This window comes from Trichosurus vulpecula, chromosome 1, assembly GCF_011100635.1.
Source record: "Trichosurus vulpecula isolate mTriVul1 chromosome 1, mTriVul1.pri, whole genome shotgun sequence".
Classification (NCBI taxonomy): Eukaryota; Metazoa; Chordata; class Mammalia; order Diprotodontia; family Phalangeridae; genus Trichosurus; species Trichosurus vulpecula.
In genome coordinates, this window is record NC_050573.1 from 153,084,389 (window position 1) to 153,104,426 (window position 20,038).

Genomic DNA, 20,038 nt, shown 5'->3' on the forward strand with positions numbered 1-20,038 from the left:
AAAAAGGCTTCCTGTAAAAGATGAGATTTTAGCTGGGACTAAAAGCCAGGAGGCAAAGAAGAGAAGGGAGAGGTTTTCGGGTATAGAAGAGACAAAGAAAATGCCTGGAGCAGGGATGGAGTGTCTGGTTTACTGAGTAAGAGAAAGAGACACAGTGGGACCTGAGGGAAAATCATTTTGTTAACTGCATAGGGGATGGCCTGGAATGGGCAGAGACCCACCAGGAGGCTACTGCAACAGTCCATGCATGAAGTAACGAAGGCCTGCACTAGAGTGGTGACAATGTCAGGGGAGAGAAGGGAGCATAAGTGTGGATATGGGGGGGGGGGTGAGAGAATGAGGAAGTCAAGATGACTCAGGTTTTGAGCCTGAAGGACTGGGTGTAGCCTTCTACAGAAAAAGGGAAGGTAGGAGGGGAGGGTTTAGGGAAAAATAATGAGTTCGGTTTTGGACCTAATGAGTTTAAAATGCCTATGGGACACCCAGTTAGACTTCTAAAAAGGCAGTGGGAGATACAAGATGGGGGAGTGGGGGGGGGGGTGTCAGCAGACAGCAAAGGTAGATTTGACAATCAGCAGTATAGAGATGGTAATTAAATATGGTTAGAGGGCATTAAGTGGATAAGGATTCAGCAAAGGAGATTGAGAAAGTGTAGCCTAAAAAGAGAGAACGAGTAGAGAGTGGTGTCATGAAAACCTAAGAGAGGAGAGGGTATCAAGGAAGGTATGGCCAACAGTGTCAAAGGCTAAAGGGAAGTCAAGGTGAAAAAGGACTGAGAAAAGGCCACTGGATTTGGCAACTAAGAAGTTACTGATAACTTTGGAAAATGCAGTTTCGTAGGAATGATAAAGTTGGAAGCTGGATTATAAGGAATTACAAAGAGTGAGAAGAAGAAAAGTGGAGGAACCAGTTGTAGACAGCTTTTTTGAAGAGTTTACCTATGAAGGGCAGAAGAGATATAAGATAAGAGGTGGTGGGAATAGAAGGATCAAGCAAGTTTTCAGGATGAGAGAGATGTGAACATGTTTGTAGGCAGCAGATAATGACCCAGTAAACCAGGAAAGACTGAAAGTAACTGACAGAGTGGAGATAATGGGGCAATCTGGAGGAAACGGGATAGAATGGGATCATTTCAACAAGTAGAAGGTTAGCCTAGGTAAGGAATAAGGCCACATCATGTGAGGCAGAGGTGAAAGAGGAGACAGTGGCAGAAGGTATCTGAGTGACAGGAGATAAGGAAAAGGGAAGAAGATGGAGCTCATGGTAAATGACCTCAATATTTTCTCTGTAAAATATGAAGCAAGGATCTCTGCTGAGAGGGGAGGGGGAAGGGAAGTTTGGGAAGGGATAAAAGAATTGGAAGAATTGCAGTGGAGAGTGGGACAGTGAGTTGGTAAGGGAGGTATAGAACTGCCCAGGCAGCAGTGAGGGCTCAGTTAAGATTGTATCATAAATCTGTAGTGGATCCAGTTAGAATGGTTGCATGACTGTCTCCACCTTCGTTCAGCAGCATGCATGTAGGAACAAAGGTAGCCATTGGTGGGAATGATCCAAGATTGACAGCTGGCAGGGCATAATCACCACTATAAGGGGGTTAGTGATTCAGGAGAGAATGGTGTGGAGTAAACTGGTTCACCAAGGGGTAAAGATGGGGAAGAGGACGATGTCACTAGTACAGAGAAAAATGACCAGGGAGAGAACTGAGGAATCAAGGAACTGGACGTTACAGTATTACGGAAGAAGAATAGGGTTTGGTAAGGGAAGGCTGAGACAGAGGTGAAAAGCCAATGGGTTATACTTGGGTAAGTGAATTTCAGAACATTTGTGAGTTATGACCATCTCTGTGTGTGGCTGAGGTAGGGTAGAGGAGTAGCTCATGGGAAGTGAGTAGGTTGAAAAACTGAGAGGTTATGGTGTTTGAGGGAGAATAAGAATGTATGTTGAGGTCCCCTAGTATGAAAGTAGGAAAGGAGAGAAAAATTATTAGAGGAATTTGTGTTCCTTTTCTATAGCTATATACTTGTGTTTTCTCTTAGACAGAAGTGCCAGAAACAGCAAAAGATAGAAAGAATAACATTGCTAACTGCCTGATAGCATTTTAAAAGTGGATGTTAAAAATTTAGTTACCATTCTAAATTCATTAGACAGTGATGGATTAAATAATTAAATCTAATAAAACCCCACTAAAATAAGGAGAAACTGACAGATAAGATACTTTAAAGGCACCATGGCCTTTTCTGTGACTTGCTCCTGATGCAGATCTTTCTTTGAGTTTCTTATCCATAAGTCTCAAAGGCCCACTGATCCCTAGAGATTTCTTATGGTCCTTTAAAAAAAAAATTATCTCTGGGCTACTGATGTAGCACCTTAGCTTGTTATTGTCTCTTATTGCTAGTAGTCAATGTCTGAGCCTGGATTCAATCTCAGGTTTTCTTGACCCCAGACCCATGCTATCCACTGAGCCACTGGCTGTAAGTGGGTGACTGGAAGTGGGCTGCTATGTATCTCAATGAGGTGAATTATGCACTAAACTTTTCTAAGAAAGGGCACCTAGGTAGTGCAGTAGATAGAATGCCAGGCCTGATGTCGGGAAGACCAAGTTCTAATCTGGGTCTCAAAAACTTACTAGCTGTGTGAGCTTGAGCAAATCACTTAATCCTGTTTGCCTCAGTTTCCTCATCTGTAAAATAAGCTGGAAAACAAAATGGCAAACCACTCTAGTATCTTTGCCAAGGAAACCTCAAATGGGGTCACAGAAAATTGGATATAATAGTAACAACTGAACAACAAATTTCTAAGAAATGATGATAGTAATGGCATGTGCCACACTGCGGAACTGACAACTTTTGAAAACACATCAGGTTGGAGCTGCTGTAATCTGGTATTTATCTCATCTCTGCACTCATAAAATTACCACCGTAGTTCAGACTCTCACTGACTATAATCTGGATTATTCCAAAACCCCTCTAACAGGTCTTTCTACTTTATCACCACTCCAGCCTATCCTGTGCACTGCGGGCAAAGTAATGTTTCCTTAAGCAGAAATAGGACTACTGGCCTCCCTTATTCTGTCAACTCCAGTGGGTTCTTAATTGCCTCTAGGATAAGACAAACTTCTCTGCTTAACTTTTAAAACCCCACACTAACTTGCCCTAAGTTATTTTATTTGTCAGACTCTAGTCTCCTGGCTCTATGCCACACACCTGTACCTAGAAGTCATTCTGTCTTACTTCCATCTAACAGAGTTCCTCTCTTCCTTTATGGTGCAGCTCAAACTCCATGTTCTACCATGAGGCCTATCCTGATCTCCCTAAATTCTAGTGTCTTCACCATCAACTTAAGTATTTGCATTTACTCTTTTTATATTTATGTTGTACAGATTTATATAGTACTTACCTTCCCCATCAGAAAGCTTCCTTAGCGGAGCAAGGAAGAAATTACTTTTTCAGTAAGGGAAAGAGTTCATGACCAAACAAGGGATAGAGAAGATCATAAAAGATGAAAGTGACAATTATAATTATATAATTTATTAAGCATCTACAATGGGGCCAGAAACTACGCCAAGCACTGGGGATACAAGGAAAGCTCTTCCCCTCCCCAATGAAGTTCCCTCTAAGCACATCAGACAACATGCAAACAACTAAGCTGAAATTAAATATAGATAGGATAAACTAGGGTAGTCACTGAAGAAAGGCACACAGATGAAGGAGGGCTGTAGAAGGGAGGATTTTAGCTGAAACTTGGGAGGAAACTAGAGAATCTAAGAGGGAGAACAATTTAGAATAGGAGACAGTCAGTAAAGATATCAATAGTTGGGAAATGGGATGTTGAGCGAAAGAAATAGTCAGGAGGCCAGTATCTCTGGATCTCAGAGTATGTAGAGAGTAGTAAGGTGTAAGACGACTGGAAAAGCTGGAAGGGGTCAGATCACGAAAGGCTTTTAAAAACCAGATGATTTTATATTTGATCCTAGAGGTAATAGGGAGCCAATGGAATTTACTGAATGTGCGTGTGTATGTGTGATTTTTAGACTTGTGTTTTATTTTTGTTTTTGAACATCTGTTTTTAAAACTTTTGAGTTCCAAATTCTCTCCCCTCTTCCCTTCCCACCCACCTTCCCTAAGAAGTCAAGCCAATTCAACATAGGTCACATGCGTATCATTATGTACAACCCTTCCACAATACTCATGTTGTGAAAAACTATATTTTGCTCCTTCCTAACCTATCCCCCTTTATTGAATTTTCTCTCTTGGCCCTGTCCCCTTTCGAAAGTGTTTGTTTTTGATTACCTCCCACCCCCATCTGCCCTCCCTTCTATCATCCCCCTTTTTTTTATCTTCTTCCTCCTTTTATCCTGTGGGGTAAGATACCCAAATGAGTATGTATGGTATTCCCTCCTCAGGTCAAATTTGATGAGAGCAAGATTCATGCATTCCCCCTCACCTGCCTTCTCTTCTCTTCCAACAGAACCACTTTTTCTTGCCACTTTTATGCGAGATAATTTACCCCATTCTATCTCTCCCTATCTCCCTCTCTCAATGTATTCCTCTCTCATCCCTTAATTTGATTTTATTTCTTTTAGATATCTTCCCTTCATCTTCAACTCACCCTGTGCCTGCTCTCTGTCTCTCTCTATATATATATGTACACATACATATATACATACATACACACTCACATATACATATATATACATATATATGCATATTCCCTTCAGCTACCCTAATACTGAGGTCTCATGAATCATACACATCATCTTTCCATGTAGGAGTGTAAACAAAACAGTTCAACTTTAGTAAGTCCCTTGCAATTTCTTTTTCTTGTTCTTTTCCTTGATTACCTTTTCATGCTTCCCTTGATTCTTGTGTTTGAAAGTCAAATTTTCCATTCAGCTCTGGTCTTTTCACTGAGAAAGCTTGAAAGTCCTCTATTTTATTAAAAATCCATATTTTGCCTTGGAGCATGATACTCAGTTTTGCTGGGTAGGTGATTCTTGGCTTTAATCCTAGCTCCATTGACCTCCAGAATATCGTATTCCAAGCCCTTCGATCTCTTAATGTAGAAGCTGCTAGATCTTGGGTTATTCTGATTGTGTTTCCACAATACTCCAATTGGTTCTTCCTGGCTGCTTGCAGTATTTTCTCCTTGATCTGGGAAGCTCTGGAATTTGGCCACAATATTCCTAGGAGATTTCTTTTGGGGATCTTTTTCAGGAGGCGATCGGTGGATTCTTTCAATTTCTATTTTGCCCTGTGGCTCTAGAATATCAGGGCAGTTCTCCTTGATAATTTCTTGAAAGAGGATATCTAGGCTCTTTTTTTGATCATGGCTTTCAGGTAGTCCAATAATTTTTAAATTCTCTCTTCTGGATCTATTTTCCAGGTCAGTAGTTTTTCCAATGAGATATTTCACATTGTCTTCCACTTTTTCATTCCTTTGGTTCTGTTTTATAATATCTTGATTTCTCATCAAGTCGCTAGTTTCCACTTGCTCCAATCTAATTTTTAAGGTAGTATTTTCTTCAGCAGTCTTTTCGACCTCCTTTTCCATTTGGCTAATTCTGCCTTTCAAGCCATTCTTTTCCTCATTGGCTTTTTGGAGCTCTTTTGCCATTTGAGTTAGTCTATTTTTTAAAGTGCTGTTTTCTTCAGTATATTTTTCAATATTTTTGGGGGGCTCCTTGAGCAAGTCATTGACTTGTTTTTCATAGTTTTCTCACATCCTTCTCATTTCTCTTCCCAATTTTTCCTCTACATCTCTAACTTGCTTTTCCAAATCCTTTTTGAGCTCTTCCATGGCCTGAGACCAGTTCATGTTTTTCTTGGAGGCTTTTGTTGTAGGCTCTTTGACTTTGTTGACTTCTTCTGGCTGTATGTTTTGGCCATCTTTGTCACCAAAGAAAGATTCCAGAGTCTGAAACTGAATCTGGGTGCATTTTCGCTGCCTGGCCATATTCCCAGCCAACTAACTTGACCCCTGAGTTTTTCAGCACCGTATGACTGCTTATGGAGTTAAGAGAACTATGTTCCAAGCCTGGGGGGATGTGCCAGCTCTGCCATACCAGCACTGCTCCTTCCCCAAGAACCCCCAACCCGGACTGGACTTAGATCTTCAGCAGGCTCTTCACTCCTGCTCGGATCCGCCACTTAATTCCTCCCACCAGGTGGGCTTGGGGCCGGAAGCAACTGCAGCTGTAGTTCTGTAGCTGCCCCACCTCCTCTGCCCCCGGGGTGGTGGCTGAACCCTGAACTCCTTTTTAAACTCTGTCCCCAGCAGCTTTGCCCACTAACCTTCTCTGTTGTCTTTGGTGTTGGTGGGTTGAGAAGTCTGGTAACTGCTGCAGCTCACGGATTCCGGGCGCTAGGGCCTGCTCCACCCGGCTCCTGGTCTGGTTGGTCTGCGCCGCCCACACTGGGCTCTGCTCCGCTCCACTCCCAGCTCTGTGTGGGATAGACCTCACCCAGAGACCATCCAGGCTGTCCTGGGCTGGAGCCCTGCTTCCCTCTGCTATTTTGTGGGTTCTGCAGTTCTAGAATTGGTTCAGAGCCATTTTTTATAGGTTTTTGGAGGGGCTTGGCGGGAAGATCACGCTAGTCCCTGCTTTCCAGACACCATATTGGCTCCGCCCCTGAGAGATAATTTCTGGGTAATTTAATCATTTTTCTTCGTAGATATTTTTTAAGAGTTGCAACATCTAGGTTCAGCCCAGGAGCTCAGAACAAGGGCTGGCCCAGAGTCACGTGCCACCACTGCTGCGGCGAAGAGCTCCCTAGACTTGTGTTTTAAAGAAGATAAAATTGAGTGGATAAAAAACAGGAGTGGGGGAAGACTTTGGGCAGGAAGGCCAACCAGTAGATCACTGAAATAATCCTGGCATGAGGTGATGAGGGCCTGGCACCAGAAATGCGGCTGTGTCAGAGGCATACATGACAAATATTACAAAATAGAATAGGACTTGACAATGGATTAGATATTGGTGGTGGGGAGGTGCTGAATGAGGAATTGAGGATAACACCTAGGTTGTGAGTCTGGGTGACTGAGAAGATAGTGGTACCATCAACACCAAGAGAAGTTGGGAAGAAAAAAAGAGTTTAGGGAAAAGATGAGTTCTGTTTTGAACATGCTGAGTTTAAGGTGTCTATAGGACATCTAGTTTAAGATGCTTAATAAGTAGCTGGAAGTCAGGAGAGAGGTTAGGGTGGAAGAAGTAGATCTGAAAATCATCAGTAGAAAGATAATAACCAGATCCATGGGAAATGATGAAATCACCAAGGGAAAGAGTATCAAGGAAGAAGAGGACCCAGGATAGAGGCTTGGGGGAGAACCACACCTTTAGCAAATGAAAATCTAGATCCAGCAAAGGAAACTGAGAAGGGTCAGTCAAATATGTAGGAGAACAGGTCTACCAATGCACTGTTGGTGGAACTGTAAATTGGTCCAGCCACTCTGGAAAGCAATGTGTAATTACGCCCAAAATTAATAAAGTGTATGTACCCTTTTACCAAGCAATATCACTACCAGGTCTATACCAAAAAAATTCAAAGAAAGAAGTTCCTATAATACAAAAATATTTATGTCAGCTCATTTTGTAATGTGGAAGAGCTAGAAAGTAAAGGAGTAGCCATTAATTAGGGAATGACCACAAATTATGGTATGTGAATACAATGGTATACTGTTGTGCTGTAAAAAAACAATAAAAAATGGTTTCAAAGAAATCTGGAAAACTTGTATGAAAAACTATAGCAGTGTAAAAATGAACACTTATGAAAACTTAAAAGAGTTCTGATTAACACAATCATTGGACATAATTCTAGAGAGTCAATGATGAAGATTTTTTTACCTAACTTCTGACAGGTGATAGACGAAAGATGCAGTCTGAGAGTCATGTTTTTGGACATGGCCAAAGTAGGAATTTGTTTTGCTTAAGAAGGTATTTGCTAATATATTTTTTATTTTTTTCTTTAGGGCTTGGGGTGGAAGAAAAAAATGCTTAATAATTGAAAAAAATAAAATTTACCTCTCCCCAATAAAAGAAGAAAGTTTCTTGCTTGTAGGGACTGTCTTATTTCTGTGTACTTGTGTCCCCAGCAGTTGGCACAGGGCCTGGCACTTAACAAATACCTGACTGATCTTTTTAATTCTGTATCTACTTCTTCTGTAATCCACCAATAAAGTGCACAGACTATCCCACCAGTATCCTTTCATGTTCTAAGACATGGGCAGCTTCATTTTTAAAAAAACACTGATGGATCTCCTTATGATACTTTGTGAAGTATAAAATTCATCCTACAGATGCTTTTGAGAAGTCCAAAAGCCTCTGGTCTCTCTTTTGACATATTTCTCAATATAGTTTCCACCATTCTCCTTTGTATTCATTATTGCCCTGAGGTCTACAAACATCAAGCTATATGCTTTGGACAATTTTTTTCCAGGTTCTTCATAGGATTTCTCTATAAATTCAGCCTCTATAGTGGAGGTTGGTCTGTAACCAGCAATCAGCTCTATAATAGTCTGTTCGGTTATACTCATCATAAGCAACAGAAGGTAAGATGTCCAAGCCTCCCATGAAATAATGTTATTGCACTCCCGTTGGGTATAAATTCAAACTCATATGCCACTTTATTTGCCCCTTTGAGAAGATCTCTTACATCACAGTTTTTCTTTGGTGCAATTTCTTGATGTGGTACAATGATGAGATTAGAACTGTGTTTGAATCTTGTCTCTGATATTTGCTAGCTCTGTGACCACAGGAAAGTCACAACCTGATTTCTAATTTCTTTATCTCTGTGGAGGTAACACCTCTTCACAGAGGTGTTGCGAGACTTCAAACAAAATATATGAAAAGTGATTTGCAAAGTAAAGTGCTACATTACTGTCAATTACTATTATTGTTACTCTAGTTTCATTTACAGTAAATGTCACAATATACATGGAAATAATTGAATCTAATAAAATCCCACTAAAATAACAGCTTTACATATAAGAGGCAAATGATTCATTTATATAAAAATGTGTATTTTTTTGTTAAAAGATGAAATGCTAAAAACAAAATTCTGTTGATTCCTGTCACATAAAATGGTGGCACTTGAATCAAGATATACTATGGACAGAAAAGTATACCACTGATCAAAGAAGAAACAAGCTTACCACAATTTGTCTTTTATCTGTTTCTCCTCTTTTATGATGTAGATCTAAATAGATTTGTTAAGAATAATGGAAGTCTTAAACATTTTAAATCAAGTATATACAGAAAATGTATTAAAGAAATTCTCAAATAAGCTTTAGATGACTCCACAAGTATAATGGATATCATACTTCTTGCCCTCTCAATGGGTAGGGCAGGGGCTAAGGGGAGGGAAAGAATTTGAAACTCAAAAAATGAATGTTAAAAAAGGAAATTCTGAATGCAACTCTCATTTTTAGTTTTTCTTTAGAAAGCATATGGTGGCTTTAAATGCTTTCTTCACAAAAATAAACCATTTCAATAAATGTTTATGATAAAAGGATACATGTCAAATATTCCAAAATGGTAATATCCCATATGTAATCATAGTAGGAATCCATCGCATCATAACTAAAAGGAAAAAAAGAATGTAAGTGACTTTAATTATTAAGCAAACAAATTTCAACTTCATTTTATTTTTAAAACCATACGCACCTATTTTGTTCCTGTAGTGACTTAAATGCTGTTTTATAGTCAACTTCTCTAAGGAACTGACATAAAATTGCTACCTACAAAGAGATGAAGTCTTTTTAAAAAAAGTTCTTTATTCAGTATCAACAATTTATGATGTTCATTCATTCCTGTATTTCTCAGGTTATAATTATACTCTTTTAGGGAATACTTGTTTGAGTAGGCCTTGAAAACTTTTTTAACTGAATTAGATAACCACAATGCTACTAGATTCTGAATTGACTGAAATATAGATACTCTGTTACTCCAAATCTAGCTCATACATTACCTGTGTGGGACCTTCAACCTGTGTTCTTTTTTCAGGCATATTCATATAGTTTCTTCCTTTAAAGGCCTAAAAAGCTCATTGACTATAACAAATCTCTGGCGAAGCTCCATCAAACTAATTTATCCTAAAATAACAAAATGCTCAATATTTTTTTTTTTGCCCCAAATTTCCATAATGGGCAGGTAGGTGGCACAGTGGATAGAGCACTGGACCTGGAATGAGGAAGTCGTACGTTCAAATGTAGCTTCAGACACTAATACAGTGTACGACCTTGGACAAGTAATTTATCCTATCTACCTCATTTTCCTCATTTCTAAAAAGGGAATAATTACAGCACCTACCTCCTGGTGTTATGAAGATAAAATATAATATTTGTAAAGTTGTTTGCAAACCTTAAAGTGGTATTTAAATTTTATATTACACACACACATACACAGTTTTCATCATTATTAAGCCAAGTTTTAGTATTGTCCAATTTTGGTGAGGACATTTCAGAGCACTAAGGTGACATAAAAACCTAAAAAAAAGTCTTAATACAGTTAAGAACTACTAAGGAAATTGGCAAATATTATAAGCACCAACTAAAATACTTAATGAGGCAGATCAATCCTATTTCCAAATATTCAGAAGGCATACACTAGAAGGCAATGTGTCAGGTGGTAAGGTTACAAAAATAAATAAAACAACTGCTCCTGCCCTTAGCCTAAAATCTGGCAGAGGAGATAAGAAAGGGACATAACTTACACTACAAATTAGAATGTGGTAAGTTCATAAAAGCAATGTGGAAAATATTAGAAGAAATTCAAGGGACAGATCACTTTTGGTTGGGAGGTGATCAGGCCAAGTTTCACAGAAAGCTGGGCCTTGAAGAATGGAATGGATTTTAACAGGCAGAGAATTAGTTGTTTTTCAACTACCAAACAGATCTAGTCCAATCTGTCATTTCAACTCTAATTTGCTTTTAAGGTTAATCTTTTTTCTAACTTGTAAAATTTTTTATTCTTATTGAAATTCTACAAAGTCCCCAAAACATTTAAGAATATCAAACTCTAGTCACAGAAAAAGCAACACTTTAAGCTAATGTAATTTTGATAAACACAAAACCTACTACCAAGATAGCTTACTATCTTCCATTTTAACACATAATAAATATATACTACTCTAACAACAGTAATATACTGACCTGTGTATGGCAATTCAGAGAGGAACAACATTTTATCATTCGTTTTATGACCTACAGAGAAAAGTAATTATGATTACTTTCAAGAAACCATTTTTGAGAAAGAAAAAATGAGGAAACAAAATGGATTATGCATAATCAAATTTTGACATGCCACTGAGATCTGTAACTCAAAAGTTTAGGGTGGGAAGAAGAGTAGCACTGGACATTAAGAAGATATACTCATGTGTATGTGTGTGTGTCTACATATAGACACACACATACATACACATATAATATACATACACAAACACATATGTGTATATATATTTATTTATATATCTATATGTATGTGTAAGTGTGTGTGTGTGTGTGTGTGTGTGTGTGTGTGTGTGTGTGTGTGTTAGGAGCTAGGTGGCTCAGTGCGTTGAGCACTGGCCCTGGAGTCCAGAACAACTGAGTTCAAATCCAGTTGCAGACACCTACTAGATGTGTAAGTCACCTCTGTTTGGCTCAGCTTCCTCATCTGTAAAATGGGGATAATAATAGCACCCACTTCCCAGGGCTGCTGAGGATCCAATAAGACAATAAATAATTGTAAAGCACTTAGCACAGTGCCTGGCACATAGTAAGCATTATATAAATGTTCATCGTTGTGGTTATCGTTAGAAAAATTTCATGAACAGGGTACCAAGGGGAAATTATCATTATTACTATTATGAAGAATAAGACAAAATTTACAAAACGTGAAGGGGAAACATGGTAAATAGCACATTGGTCCAGAGCCAGAAATATTAACCATATACTATATAGTACATAAAATACACATAACCATATAATATACTACAATCACCTGGACAGAAAAAAGATAAGGAGTTTAAAAAACAAATCACAAGTCTGGCCCAAAGGCATGCTACAATGGTGATGAGAAACAGGGAAAGGGAAAGGTGGGAGAGATGGAAAAATTTTAATTCTCTGAATACCTGGCTAGAGCTCTCTTTCCAAAAAGCAGAGCAACTAATACTTTCCTAATTAGGCTTGATTTAATCTTTCAAAAGTTGGAAGAACCAACATGGGGAAAATCAAGTCTGGATATGATCCTTAACAAGGAGGCACTAATGACTGCTGAGGTACAAAGAGAATCTGGGGAATGGGAGAAGGGACCCTTTCATCCTATCTATAGATATACTATGATAAAGAAGGGAAGGAAAGAAAGCGGGTAAGAGTGGGTAAGTTTCATCTGTAGCCTAGATGTAGTGAGAACAAATCTCAAAGGGTTCAGAGAAAAGAAAGATAACATCCCATGGCCTGAAATTCTATGAGGGCAGTCAGCCAAAGATACAGAGAGGAACAATGTCACGAGGAAGAAAAGAATAGTTGTTCAAAAAAGACAAACGTGGATACATGAACTTATCAACTTGCATTAGAACAAGACAGAAAGCCAAAAGCACGAATTCAAAAGTGTTTAACATGGACTTGTAAGGACAGAGTCGGAGGTGCTAGAGATTGGAATAAGTTGAGGATACTGAAGAAAGCTCAGGATAAGAAAAAAAGAAAAAAAAAATTCCCCCTTACTAGGGGGAGTAAGAGGCTCCTTGGTAGGTGAGGGGATAATCCTAATGGGAAACAGTAAAGCAGCAAATTGACATTGCCTCTGTTGTCTTTGCCAAGAAGGATGATCTTTTGATAGGTGAGGGCAGAACAAATGGTTATTAAAGGACTGATACCCAAGATAAGGAGATAATGAATGCATATAGATGTACTTGATGAAGTCAAGTCATGGATTCAAAAGCAACATATAGATGTGTTTTTGTTTGGTTCAAGAAGGTGGTGCACTACTCCAACTAGAGTGGGTTGCCTGCAAGAAGAGTTGGTTCTCCCTCACTTGAGGACTTCAAGCAATGTCTGGATGAGCACTTGTTGAGAATGTTGTTGAAGGGATTCTTATTCATTCAGGTATGGGTTGAAAAAGAGGCAGCTAGTGACACCCTGGATAGAGCAATAGGCTTGGAGTCAGAAAGACCTGAGTTCAAATTTGGCCTCAGATACTTACTATCTTGTGACCCTGGCAAGTCACTTCATCTCTGCCCTGGTTTCCTCAACTCTAAAATGAAGATAATACCTCCCAGGGTAGTTGTGGGGCCAAATGAGATAATATTTGTAAAGTGCTTGACACAAAACAGGCACTGCATAAATGCTTACTCCCTTCCCCCAACTCAAGAATTCCCTTCTTTAACAAGCCACTAGCTTTTATAAGCTTTTTCTAACTTCTATTTTTCAAGTGCTACTTAGCTGCTAATTAACATGATAACAGAATTAGTCACCTGGTCTGTGAAAACATCTGGTGGCACAGCTTTATTAAAGAAATCAGAACACACAGCTCCAGCTTGAAGATAATAATGAAGAGCTGCTGAATACTGGTTTGTGGCTGAAGTGGGAAACATACAAAGAATTACAATCTCAAAGTCTATTGAGCACAAAATTAGATACAACATAACGTGAAAAATTTATGATACTTATGCAAAGGTAATTAGACAAAACTAGCAAGCACATTACACTAAAGAACAAATAAATAGCAAAGGTAGGAGCAAAACGTATCTAACACAAATACCTTGAGAAAAAAACCCTCAATATTGATTTTGATTTTACCATCTGCCAGGGTAGCCAATTAATAGCTTCTTTGGCCCTTAATTGGGAAGAAAATGGATCTGCCAAAGTTTCAGTTCATATTTCTAATCAAGTAATTAATTATCAGGGATTTTATGTTTATTTTAAGAAATTTTTTTTTCAAAGTTTCTCAGTAGCAATACACATCCACCCAGAGCAACTTGGGAAATTTAACATATAGGTTTTGAATGTGTATTGGGGCCCTGAAAAATACAGGGGGAAAAACAGCTAAATATAGTTTCAAAATAATTAAGATGAAAAATTTTATTAGATCTGTACAGTAATGGAAATACTAGGTATTTCCTAGCCAAGATAAGGAACAGGAAAAGAATAATTCAGAGTTCTAATAATATCTAAGGGCATAAATAAGCAACTGTAACATTGAATTTAATCCACTTAATAACAATTTAGTATTTGGAATTCATTATCTAAGACACTTCATCTTATTCTTCCAAAAGGTCTGGATCCAATTTTGAAAGAAAAAGGGGGATAACTGTTGCTATCAAATTAGAATCATCTGAACCAAAAGTTTTATGTGGAAAAAAATCATATAAATCATTAAGTTTAATCTATTCTCTTTCTATTTACTTCGGGGGAAAAGTCACAATTATAGAAAATACACAGAACTTAGGTTTCTTAATCTATACAAAAAGTACTGTAATAAAATATGGACTTAATCTCAACTGAAAAAACAAACACCTATAACAAGTAAATATCACTTACCAAAATAAATATCTGCCTGAATAATTAACCAGGAATGATTGTTTGAGTTTATAGTAAGTGCATAACGAACCAGCTCTTTTACAGTAACAGCCACAGCTTCAAAGTCCACTGACTGAAGGCTAGAAAAAAAAGATATCTGACATATATCATTACTTTTGAAACAAATCTATTCCAAATAACAAGCATTCGTGAAACATACACACACAAAAGAGATAAATGCTAATTATTTTTTTTAAATGCAGAAATAATGATCTAGAATCACAATCATAGCTGAGTGAGAATTTGCAATAAGCAAGTTTCTCATATTGGACTAAATTAAGAGGTATGGTTTTTTTCCCCCTCAGATACAGATACAATCAAAATGAAGGTAAAACATGCTAATCAGCCAACAAACAATTATATTATGAAGCACTTAATTAAAAAACCATATGAATCCAGTGAATAAAATGTGTCTAAATTTCTTCTTCAGTCTGATCAAGTTAAGTAAGAATGGTACCAAACAGCTTTGCTGGTGATTCTTGAGGATCCCCCACTATATAGCACAGTTCCTAGCACACAGTAGGTACTAAATAAATACTTGATTTATGCAAGTTTAAGTATCTCAAATAAGCTGCAAAAGAAAAAGGCTTTATTTACCTAAAATGTGTATTCTCTATCACAATATGTCCTCAGAGTGGCTGGAGATTTCCAGTGGTAATCAAGTGAACCTGACTCTGAACCATGTGGTAACTTACATTTACATAAACACTTTATAGTTCATCTCAGCACACTTCTCCACTGAATTTTGACTCTATCACTTCAAGGTTTGGCAGTGACTCTGGGTTCTTTAAGGTTATGCCAACAAAACACAAGCTGCAATAGTTCTTAGGAACCTGGAAAAACAGAGTACGGGCCCAATAACATTCTATGTATTTGTCATGCAAGGGCCAAACTAGCTAAATTTGGAGAGGCTTATTACCAGAAGGCTATCCATACCAACTAATTAAGACACATAGGTTTGCAATCTTCATTGGTAGAGGGGATTATAAGCAATGATGAAATCACTGATTCTTGAGGAAGGAGATGTATATTAGACACTAAGTGTTAATTTACTCTAATTCTCATTTACGACTCATAATTTGTATTGAGAGAACACTCTGTCTCTCTCAATGTAAAAACTATCCAGATGATTAGAAAATAACAAATGATTATTTGAGATACTTTAAAGATTGCCCCAGACTTTGGTAAACCAATGTTTTATTATTTTATTAATTCAGTTATGGAGTATGCTAATAATTTCATAAGTATGCAAAAATTTGATGTTTCTTACTTGGGAATGGAAGAAGGCCAAATAGAAATGGGCTCAGCTGTAATCTCATTCACAAAGTTCTCCTAAAAATATGTTAATAAATTAGTAATATATTTTTATCCAAGTTTTTAAAATGGTAAATTATGAAATAAATACTAACCCGAACATTATGAAGTTTCACAAACAGAGATAATATTGTAGTCAAAACCAATGGTTCCTGTGAGGGAAAGAAACCAAAGAGAATAAAGAAACTATACATTCTAATTTACCTTTACCCTTAGAACCACGTTTTCCCCAAAACATTTATTCTTTCATTTATTCCTTTAAATATTTCCCAATTACAAGTAAAAAAAAATTTATCAACCATTTCTTAAAATTTTGAGTTCCAAATTCTCTCTCTCTCCCCTCCTTAAAAAGGCAAGCGATTTTATTTCAATTATACAAATGAGGTCATGTAAAACATATTTCCATATTAAGCATGTTGCAAAATACAAACAAAACAATTAAAATATAGGAAGCCTAAAAAAATTATGCTTCAATCTGCATTCAGAGCTCATCAGTTCTTTCTGAAGGTGGATAGCATTTTTCATGATGGGTCCTTTGGAATTGTCTTGGATCATCGTATTGATCAGAGTAGCTAATATATTCATAGCTGATCATCCCTACAATATTGCTGTTACTGTGTACAATGTTCTCTTTATTGTGCTCACTTCACTTTGCATGAGTTCAAGTCTTCCCAGGTTTTTCTGAAACCACCCCTGCTCACTAATCTCCAACTGACAGGCTTCCCCTCAATTTCCAATTTTTTTGCCATTACAAAAAGAACTACTACAAATATTTTTGTACAAATAGGTTTTTTCCCTTTTCTTTGATCTCTTTGGAATACAAACTTAGTGGTGGTATTTCTGGGTCAAAGGGTACACACAGTTTGATAGCCCTTTGGGCATAGCTCCAAATTGTTCTCCAGAATGGTTGGCAACTCCACCAACAGTGCATTAGTGTCCCAATTTTCCCCACATCCTCTCCAACATTTATCATTTTCCTTTTGGGTCATGTTAGCCAATCTGACAGGTGAGAGACAGTATTTCAGAGTTATTTTAATTTGCATTTCTCTAATAAGTAGTGATTTAGAGCATTTTTTCATGTGGCTATTGATAGCCTTGACTTCTTTTTCTGAACACTGTTCATATCCCTTGACTATCAATTGAGGAGTGGTTCTTATTTTTATAAATTTGCTTTAGTTCTCTATATATTTGGGAAGCGAAGGCTTTATCAGAGAAACTTCATGTAAAAAGTTTTCCCAGTTTCCTGTCTTCCTCCATGTTCTGGTTGCATTCATTTTGTTTGTGCAAAAGCTCTGTAATTTCATGTGATCAAAATTATTTATTTTACTTCCCATAATCCCTTCTACTTCTTGTTTGGTCATAAATGCTTCCCTTAACAAAAGATATGATGGGTATATTTTTCCATGCTCCCCTAATTTATGATATCATCCTTTATGTCCAAATCACTTATCTATTTTGACCTTACTTTGGTATATGGTGGGAGAAGTTGGTCTGTTGGTCTATGCCTAGTTTCTGCTAAACTGCTTTCCACTTTCCCCAGCAATTTTTGTCAAATGTTGAGTTCTTACCTCAAAAGCTCAGATCTTTGGGTTTATCAAACACTAGATCACTTTGGTCTTTTACTACTGTGTATGGTGTACCTAATCTATTCCACTAATCTAACACTCTATTTCTTAGTCCTAGTATCATATTTTTCCATGATTATTGCTTTGCCATATAATTTGTAATCTGGAACTGCTAGACTGCCTTCCTTAACATTTTTTCATTGATTCCCTTGATATTCTTGATCTTTTGTTCTTCCAAATGAATTTTATTATGTTTTCTAGCTCTATAAAATGATTCTTTGGTGGTTTGTTTAGTACGACACTGAGTAAGTAAATTAACTTAGGTAGAATTCTTTTTTGTTATATTGGCTTGATCTACCCATGAGCAATTAATTTCTCTTCAATTATTTCGACTTGCCTTTTTGCAAAAAGTGTTTTGCAATTATGTTCATATAATCCCTAGGGTCATCTTGTCAGGTAGACTCCCAAGTATTTTATATTGTCTGAAATTATTTTTAATGGAATTTCTCTCTTTCTGCTAGGTTTTAAACAACCTCTTTTCTAAAAGGATTTTACCTTTAATTAAGTAAGAACAAGATCTTCAACCTAAATTACTTCAATTCATATGACATTTAACAGTAACCTGTTTGTTTTCTTTTAGAGGATGAGACATCACCTTCATTTTTTGCCGTCTTAAACCCAGGGTACATGATTTATGTCAAAGTTCCGTTATCTAGGTGTACCATGCTCTCCTTGGCCGGAGCTTCCCTTAAGTGCCTTCCCTTAGACCTTTCACTCAGCTTCCAAAGTGACTTCTTCTCAAGCCTATCTGCCTAGTCTCCAAGGTTTTTCTGATCCTTTAAAATGAATTTATAAAACAAAAAGGAATAGTAGGGCTTGTCCAATAAATGAGTACACTGAATGTGACAATTATAAAAAACAAGTTAAGAAAAAAAGTCTTTATGCAATTAACAGTCTTTAAGACGCATTCCCCAAAAGATAAATGGTCGAAGGATACAATAGGCAGTTTTCAAACTATTAACAAAATACAGAGAAAAACAACTTTGAAAGAATCATCAGAAAGACTCTGATCAATGCCCTAATAAACTACAAGTCCAAAAGAATGACAATAAAAAACCCTTTGCCTCCTGACAGAGGAGATAAAACTTATACTGCACAAAGACAGACACATTTTTGGACATGGCTAAGGTAGGATTTTGTTTTGTTGGATTATGTAGCTATGTACTGATGGCCTGGGGTGAGAGTGGGATAGGGGAGGTTCTTTTTTTTTTTTAATTAAAGCAGGAATAGTAGTGGGAGGTAAAGATTAATACAAATACACATTACTTGAAAAATAAAAATAACTATCCTTTCCTCATGGATATTATTCTCTAGTTACAAATATTTAGTATTGTTACTAAGGTAAAATCACAGTTAACAGTATCCATTTTGATCACACTACTTTTAAGCTTTATGATCTGAAATTATAAAAACGAACTCACACTGATCCCAGAGTTCTCTGAAAATCTTCTCTATGTTTAGAACTTGGAAAAACACTTTGGTTCAATTTTACACAAAAATAAAACCAGCAATATGGTCAATTTTCTTGTCAAACTTACCCGTAGCTTTTTGATAAAAGAGAGTAGTTCACTCCTATACAGGAAAAAGTTTTGAACATGTTATTCAATATCACACATTCAGATACAATTTTTTTTAATAAAACTTGTTTGTAAAGCAGAATGTTAAGATTTAGGACAAATCCCAATTCCACACAGATAAAAGCAATAGTTATTACTATGTTATTTCCTGTAAAATCCTTAGTACTGAATAACTTGCAGTATTTTTCATTTTGAATTTGGCTAGATTATATTTAGCAGTTAGTATTTAACATCCTAAAATGATCAGCACCAACACAAGTTGTCCCTTGCAGCTAAGGTTATCAGAAAAGATCAGCATCTTCCTATGCTCTATTTTACACAGGAGTAATGACCATGATGTTCTTAAGGATGGGTGTTTTTTATGTGGTAGGTTTTGGAAATGACTCAATATGCACATTTAAAAAAAATAATTAGCAGAAACTTACCTGTACATAATACCCAACGTAGATTCTCTCTGCTTTATTAAACTAATTCTCCCGTCGTTGCCTCGTTTATGCTGACTAGATATACTACAGATCTGAACAACCACTTCCCAAAGATCTTTAGCCGTCTGAGTACTTTCTTTAGGGCCTGGGAGTTCTTTGCATGTAGCCGCCAAAAGCTGTCCCATCTATAACATGAAAAAAATAAAACCACGCACACAAAGGAAAATGATGTCATTTTGTCATACTTCTAACTTCAGAATGTATCTGAATAAATATAGGTAAGACATATGCTTGTTTAAGGTCCAAAATTTATTCCATGTTGTGATATTAAAACTGGACCACGACAGCTCTGCGTCGCTAAGGCTGTGGATGACGTTGGAATCATGATTTCTCAGCAATTCTACACTGGCATGAAATATCGATCATGTGTACTGGTCAGAAATATACTTTATATTTCTATAGTTCTTTGCAACTTACAAAGCACTCAATGGGCAGGAAATACCCACAGTCCCAATATGGCAAAGGAACGAGAATTAACGACATCCAA

At 37.1% G+C, this 20,038-nt stretch overlaps 1 protein-coding gene across 2 annotated transcripts in view; it reads right to left on the reverse strand.

Annotated features, from left to right (window-relative positions):
* The window catches only part of INTS8 (integrator complex subunit 8), a 57,774-nt gene that overhangs the window by 3,448 nt on the left and 34,288 nt on the right, over positions 1 to 20,038 (reverse strand). For both annotated transcript variants that reach the window (XM_036742289.1, XM_036742290.1), the window contains exons 17-26: positions 19,492 to 19,676; positions 19,028 to 19,061; positions 15,960 to 16,016; positions 15,821 to 15,882; positions 14,512 to 14,630; positions 13,446 to 13,549; positions 11,146 to 11,196; positions 9,659 to 9,732; positions 9,510 to 9,574; positions 9,148 to 9,191 (exon numbers count right to left, since the gene is read on the reverse strand). In XM_036742289.1, coding sequence (XP_036598184.1) covers positions 9,148 to 9,191; positions 9,510 to 9,574; positions 9,659 to 9,732; positions 11,146 to 11,196; positions 13,446 to 13,549; positions 14,512 to 14,630; positions 15,821 to 15,882; positions 15,960 to 16,016; positions 19,028 to 19,061; positions 19,492 to 19,676 — 795 coding nt within the window. The remainder of the gene's footprint in view (positions 1 to 9,147; positions 9,192 to 9,509; positions 9,575 to 9,658; positions 9,733 to 11,145; positions 11,197 to 13,445; positions 13,550 to 14,511; positions 14,631 to 15,820; positions 15,883 to 15,959; positions 16,017 to 19,027; positions 19,062 to 19,491; positions 19,677 to 20,038) is intronic.